Consider the following 7120-nt stretch of genomic DNA (forward strand, 5'->3'; position numbering starts at 1 on the left):
ACCATGTGTGGAAAGTTTACAGGGGAAAAAAAGATGGAATCACAAAAGGGAGTAAGCAATTAGACTGTCAAAGATGAGCACGCAACTTTTTTGAAAAAGCAAAGAGAAACTCTGAAATTGGAAAAAAATATAATTGTTAAAGAAAATGCTCAGTGATGTGTTACAAGACAAACACAAAAATGTGTTGTGTGTTCTTCTAGCTGACTCTTAACCATGGTGGATTTTTCTTCTCCTCTGTGTGGTTTTTGAAAGTGAGCGCATATTTGACTGATCGAGATCTTTAAAAAAGGTGGGGGCCTGCATTGGTATTTTTCCCTCTGCAGAGGTATGCATTTATTTCTGCCAGGAATCAGAACGTACTACTAGGGTGGTCCTACTCCAGCTCTCATCCAGGTTGACTGGCTTAACCTAGGAGTCTCAGGTTTGTATCACTTCCCTTTCTTCTCACTGCACTAAAGCCTTGTCTCCTGGCACCACTGATGTGGGCAGCTGCCCCTAGCAAATCAACCTTCTGGAAGCACCCACCACTTTGGTTTCAGCTCCTGGTTTGTTAGTTTATTTCTCTCTCTTCGAGCTATGACATAAATGTAATTTTTAAAAAATGGATGTCATAGTTGTTTTGTAGGAAGGTCCTACAAATTAACTAGTCCACCACAGTGTGGGAAACAGACTCTACTAAATGTATTTTTTCACTTACTAGATATTAGGTTAAAACACAAATTAGTATGGCTGAACCAGTCCACAAGCTCTTAAACCCAAAGTATGCCCTAGTGTAGATACTGGTGGCCACAAAGATCTGGCAAACAAATACAACAATGGCAGAACCCCATGTAAGTGACTATCTTTTTGCCAACATCCTATTCTAGGCTTTATTTATTCGGAGGGAGGGTAGGCAAAAGTGAGTGAATCAAATATAAACTAAATCTTTCTGAAAACATGTCAGAAAAAAATAAAAATAAAAACCTTACTTTCTGAACAGCTTTAGACTTAAAGACACGCTTTACTTCATGTATGTATACAGTGTACTTCATTAACATTTAACACACACACAACAGACTCCTACAAGGAAATTGAAGGTGATACCATGGTTCTCCATTTTATCAAGGATAAAAGTTTTGTGATTTAGAATGGGAGTCACTATAAGTATTTGCTAAAGCTGGCTCTTGCCAAGTTCCTTAACATCATTCCCAAATTTTGGTCATACTCATTCTGGGGTTGAGGAATGCTCTGGTAGAACCTATCTCTAACAGAATTCTGACCCATTGGATGTTCCCCCACTGGATGGGGTTGGGATTATGGAGGAAGATAGTGATGTCCATGGCTACTCTCGACTTACACAGCATCCAGCTTTGTCCCATTGAAAGCATGTCCTTGGATTGAAGTAAATCCATTGTTGTATAATTTCCTACAATCAAGAGAGAGAGGAGAAATCAGTGCCTCATAAGAGGTGCTGGTTGGGCTTCATTTCTGCAGTGTCAGAAATGTGCATGAAGATTCTCAGGTCCCACAAGAAAACTTTACAGTATGTCTTGCTTGGAACATAGAATTTTTCCTACTTTGAATCCCCTTTTACCAGACAGCTCCTAGTAACTTCAAACTATTTCTCAGAAACAATTCATTTTGAGAAGCAAAGATTTGCCACCATTGAGAATTTAAAAAAAAAATATTCTACTACCTATACTCAAAAAAAGAAGAGTTTGGGGTAATACTTAACCCAATGTCAATAATGAAGGATAACTTCAGTTTTTTTTTTTTCTTTTTTTCAAATGGTTTATTTATTTATTTGACAAAGAGAGCACAAGGAGGCAGAGTGGCAGACAGAGGGAGAAGGAGGAGCAGGCTTCCTGCTGAGCTGAAAGCCCAACATAGGGCTCAATCCCAGGACCCTGAGATCACAACCTGAGCCAAAGGCAGACGCTTAATTGACTGAGCCACTCAGGTGCCCCTAACTTCAGTTTCTTTCTTTCTTTCTTTTTTTTTTTTTTAAGATTTTATTTATTTATTTGACAGAGATCACAAGTAGGCAGAGAGGCAGGCAGAGAGAGAGAGAGAGAAAGAAGGAAGCAGGCTCCCTGCTGAGCAGAGAGCGAGCCTAATGTGGGGCTCGATCCCAGGACCCTGAGATCATGACCGGAGCTGAAGGCAGAGGCCTTAACCCTCTGAGCCACCCAGGCGCCCCTAACTTCAGTTTCTTAAGACGAATATTTTTAAAGACATTGCTCACCTGAATGCATAAGCTTTATATTTTTCTGTTTAAAATGTTACATCACACTTGTATTTTATCCAAATTTTTATCCTTATAGCTTATCATAGATTAAATGCTTAATGATCGTGGGCTGGATTAAGTTGAACTTCAAAGACAAATCTAAGAAAGGAGATAGGTCATACCCTTTTGTGGAAATTTTGATGTTTTAAATTGTTGCTATGTTTCTGCAGCTAATTCATGCAATGATTCCAGGGGCTGGACTGAAGTTGACACTCTCCTCTGTCTCCTAGTCAAGCCACTGAGAGGTGGAGGTGACTTGCAAAGAAAGCCACCTTGATGTGGACCTGTCAGGAATCAGGATTTCTGACCTCAAAGTGATTCTCCCCACCCACCCAAAGGAGAGGGAGCTCTGGCCATGGGAGCTCTGGTCTCCAAGAGGATGCATGGGGACTACTGACGTGTCTTAAGAGAAGGCAGCCATGACCACAGTCAACTACAATTAGTGGCAATTGTAGGGGAACTCTGAAATGACTGTAGTCCACCACCTTTCAACTTTGATGACACATTAGAAGCACACAAGAGACTCTAAATTTGGAATTAGACCCGTCTCTGTCACTTCATAGTATGTAGATCCTGAGAACTTCTCGGCTTCTACTGCCTTCAGTTTTCTTATCTGTAAGAATACAATCATAATAATACCTAGTCAAATATATATTTATCAATGTGGGACACTTATAAGATGAGCATGTTAAAAGGAATACCCTGAAAACTTGGATTTAAACTCTGTAGTTGTGCGGAACTGAGAGTAATCTTTGTTTGTTGTTATTTTTGATTTGTTTTAAATAATCACACAATGAGTTTAATTCCAGCTACTGATGTGTCCTGGGTGAGGACCGTAGTGGACGGGAGTGCTAGGCACAGAGGCTGAAGAAAGCTCTGAGAGATAAGTTCATTTTTTCTGAATTAGAGGGGTTTTTTTTAAAGATTTTATTTGTTTATTAGACAGAGATCATAAATAGGCAGAGAGGCAGGCAGAGAGAGGGGGGGAAGCAGGCTCCCTGCTGAGCTGAGAGCCCAGTGCGGCCACGATCCCAGGACTCTGAGATCATGACCTGAGCTAAAGGCAGAGGCTTAACCCACGGAGCCACCCAGCCACCCAGCCCCTGAATTAGAGTTCTTTTATGTATATGTGAGAATTATACATTTGGGATTTCTATTTTCTGAAACTTTGTTAAGAGTCTTAGACAATGAAAATATTCTTTGTTAGGATTACATTTCAGAGATTAAATGAAACTCTTAATAGACAAATAGGCCTTAGAAAGGGAAAATAATGAAGGAAGAAAAAAAATAGTGAAAAAGAAGGAAAAGAAAAATAAGGATTGCAAACTTCGATTGAAACTCTATCCGGCCAGGAATATGCACATGAATTCACCGCTGGACACACACCCTCTCATGCAGTATTTTGAGCATGAGCTTTGAAGAAGCAAGGACTTTTGCAGGAATGTAAAAATGATCATCCAAAAAGATAATGGGCAACCCATGCCATCCCCCACTCTTGATTTCAGGAAGCACAGGATTCCCTCATTCAGATGTTTATTAAATGCCTACTGTGCCCATGCTCCATGGGACAAGGAGCTGCTTTCCCTGGAGAAGGCTGCCAGAGGCATGGGGTCCTTAGAAAAAAAGGCCAAACGGTGAAGATAAAGAAACTGAGAAATGAGTTTAGATGCAATGAGTGGTTCAGTTGCACAACGGAAACCTTCATAGAGGAGGCAAAAGGCCTGGAGGCTTGGGACTGAGCAGGCTAAAGGCTCCAGGTTTTTGCTGTGTTGTCAGATGAAATGATGGCCAAGTAGAGTCTCTCCTCTTGTCCAAAGACCTATCCCCATGTTTCAAGGAGAAGGATGAAATGCTTCACTGTGACTAGAGACTCAGAGGCTGAGGCAGTTTCATAGGGCTTAGACTGATAGACTTAGAATGCCTTGGAAGCAGCTTCTTTTAAGAGTTGTGGGGATGCTTGGATCAATTTTATTGGGGAATAATCCAATCAAGTTTGTATCTCACAAAAACCCTCTGGACTGTAGTGTGACCAGAGAAAGGGAACTGGGTAACAATCCAGGCAAAAAAGCCAGGAGGCCTGAGCTTGGGCGGTGGTACTGAAGCTAGAGAGGAATCCTTTGGACAACTCCAGTTCATGGCTAATTTGATGACAGAGGGGAGTTCTCTACAAGTTTGGAGAATTAACTTATCTTTTATACCTCTACTAGACTTCTTTATTAGAATACTTTATGAATTTCTCTAAGAAACATCTCCTTTTGAACATCTAAAGAGCAGAACTCATCAGAACTCTGAAAAATAATGATGTAGAGCAACACCGTTTTCTATTCAATAGAGTTTTGTAGGACCTTCTTAACAGTTGTGATAACAAGTTGAGTGTGAGTGCAAAGAGCATGAGAAGCTCTTAGTTGCACCTTTTTCTAACTCAGTGATCTTGGAAAAGTCACCACTCTAACCCCAGGTTCTTCCTGTATATAATGGGGATATTAGAATACCGTATATTACAAGGTCTTCAGGTCAAATCTGGTCTACTACTTGTTTTTGTAAATTAAATTTGATTTGAAAGACAGGCTTACTAGTTTATGTTTGTGTATGGCTGCCTTTTGCCTATAATGGCAGAGGTAAGCCATTGCCGCAAAGACCATGTGTTCTGTAAGACCTAATGGTCATCTCTAGATCAAGTGTGCTGACCATTTCTATAAGGGAATACTTGTCTTGTTACTTAAACCATTTTGTCATCAATTAGACTAACATATCATAAGGCAATCCTCTTATTTAACTCTGAAACCTTTAGGAGATCGTAGAGCACATCCTATAGTATGTTTCTTGGAGGGACTGTGAAAATAAGGCAATGGTCCAAATAACATTTTGGTTGTTGGCAGGAGTAGAAATGGCAGTACTCACAGTGTCAGGGTTTCATTGCACAGCCCCTGGAAAGCATTGGCAGGGATGGAAGTCATGTAAGGGTTGTCTGTGATTTCACTGCAAAAGAGGGACAAAAAGACACTTGGTGAAAAAAAAAATGCTTTCCTCCAGGGGCTGGGCTTTTGCTCCACCCTATGCACTCAAATAAATAACCTGATGCAATTTAGTTTAATCTTGTTTATTTTTAGGTTTTGTTGACTCCTCTTAGCTGCTGGTGGCTCAGAGGTTCAGTGAGGCATGGAGAGCTGTCATAGCGGGATGTGCACTCACAGCCTTCCAGAGCTTTGGGGGTGGGCTGAAGCCCTGACTAAATCCTCATTTACAAGGGGAGCAGGAGCCTTAGAGACTTCAGTAAATCTGTGACAAATACTTGACCCATAGCAACTAGAGTTTTCTAAGTGTATGGAACCTCTAAAAAAGGCTGGTACAATGAGATCAGTGGATTTCTTTTTATGAGTATTACTGAAGTGTCCTATACTTGCAAACTACTGCCCAGCGGATGTGCCTGAAGAACTTTCTGTGCCAGTCTAGTTGCTAGAAGACTGCCTATTTTTGAACTGTGCTCTTCAGCAGCAAAGAAGCGTGGTCAAATTTTTTTTTTTTTTTTTTCCTGGCAAAATCCCGAGAGTTCAGATCCGACCACTCCACCTTTTGCTGACTCTGTGGTGGAGACTCACCCTGTAATGCTGCATAAGTCTGTTTACTTCTATACAACGAGGTAAGACACGTGACTGTGTCACAGGTTTTGGAAAAGGGCACATGGCCACCAATCAGAAGCCACAGGAAGTAGTTTGAACACCACTGGTTTCTGCTCCTTGGGACTCTGCTCAGACAAAATCACTTAGGTTTTCTGTTCCTCCGTTTCTTCATTTATAGAATGCAAAAAAAAATTATAGCTGCCTTTTACACATTATAAGGAGGTCAAGAGTAGCAAACATAAGAATACATGTGTCTGAAAAGCTATTAAAATCATGTGGAAGATAAAGTATCATCATTATTGTCAAATTTTCCTTCTATTTGATCACTCTCATCAGCAAACAAACATGCCATAATTTGTCCCATCAAACAACAAGAAACAACAAAAATAAACCTTTTCTCCTGTCCCAGGATGCTCCAACTACTGAGATATGTTTCCGCTCCTTTTTAATAGTAAGACTTCTCAAAAGAGTTTGTAATAGTCACTTTCTCTAAGTCTTTCCTTCTGATTCTTTCTTGAGCCAACTCCAACCGGAGTTCACCCTAGAGCTCCATTGGAACTGCACTTGTCGTAATCACCAAAGTCCCCTGTTACTAAACCCAATGGTTGTTTCTCAGTTTCTGCCTTACTTCATCTGCCAGCACATTTGTCACAGCCGATCACTGCTTCCCCTTGAGACAACTGCTTCACTAGGTTTCAACCAACCCCTAGGATTGCACCCTACTTCTCGTCAGTGACAAAATACTGGTAAACATTGCATATGTGCATACTTACAGTATAAAGAATACATCAGTGGAATAAACTTTGGTCAGGTCAGGGAATACTCCAAGTCCAGTGTTGAAAATACCACTATAGTGCATGAAAAGGAAGAAGAGGGAACAGAAATAAGGTAAGAAAACCAACACATAGGAAGTAGATTAATGTACTAGTTGAAAGCATGGGTTCTGAAGTCAGACTCGAGTCAAATCCTAACTCTTTCATTAAATATCTGAGTGACCTGGCTAAGTTCTAACCCTTGGAGATGTTCCTCCTTCAAGGTATAAGAATCTAATTCAACCCACCAGTGTCAATACATTTTTTTTCTGTTTATAGGAATATGAAGACTCTTTCAACCAAGTAGGCGTCTTATAAACAGGAATTCAGGTCTCTTTCCATGTGTGCATGCGTGTGTGTGGTATTTCCCTGTTTTCATTGGAGGGCATTTGGGGGGGCAGTGGAATAAGGAGAAGGTGGGA

General features: G+C 40.7%; 1 protein-coding gene across 1 annotated transcript; it reads right to left on the reverse strand.

Moving 5' to 3' along the window:
* Nucleotides 1-1283: 1283 nt before the first annotated feature.
* LOC116863670 (thyrotropin receptor-like) lies at nucleotides 1284-6844 on the reverse strand. The gene is made up of 3 exons (XM_032851052.1): nucleotides 6660-6844; nucleotides 5168-5245; nucleotides 1284-1405 (listed from the first exon to the last, which is right to left on the reverse strand). The coding sequence occupies exons 1-3, from the start codon at nucleotides 6743-6745 to the stop codon at nucleotides 1333-1335; spliced, it is 237 nt and encodes a 78-aa protein (XP_032706943.1). The 5' UTR covers nucleotides 6746-6844; the 3' UTR covers nucleotides 1284-1332.
* Nucleotides 6845-7120: the final 276 nt, after the last annotated feature.

Source organism: Lontra canadensis, unplaced genomic scaffold, assembly GCF_010015895.1.
Source record: "Lontra canadensis isolate GAN:19392208 unplaced genomic scaffold, GSC_riverotter_1.0 scaffold2160, whole genome shotgun sequence".
Lineage (NCBI taxonomy): Eukaryota > Metazoa > Chordata > Mammalia > Carnivora > Mustelidae > Lontra > Lontra canadensis.

What these genes read in the sequence shown, in the direction of transcription:
- LOC116863670 (XM_032851052.1), bottom strand. Translation starts at nt 6,745, where the DNA reads ATGCACTATAGTGGTATTTTCAACACTGGACTTGGAGTATTCCCTGAC. An exon ending in ACTGATGTATTCTTTATACT is followed by an intron (nt 5,246 to 6,659) that starts GTAAGTATGCAC and finishes CCTCTTTTGCAG; the next exon opens with TGAAATCACAGACAACCCTT. An exon ending in TGCAATGAAACCCTGACACT is followed by an intron (nt 1,406 to 5,167) that starts GTGAGTACTGCC and finishes TCTTGATTGTAG; the next exon opens with GAAATTATACAACAATGGAT.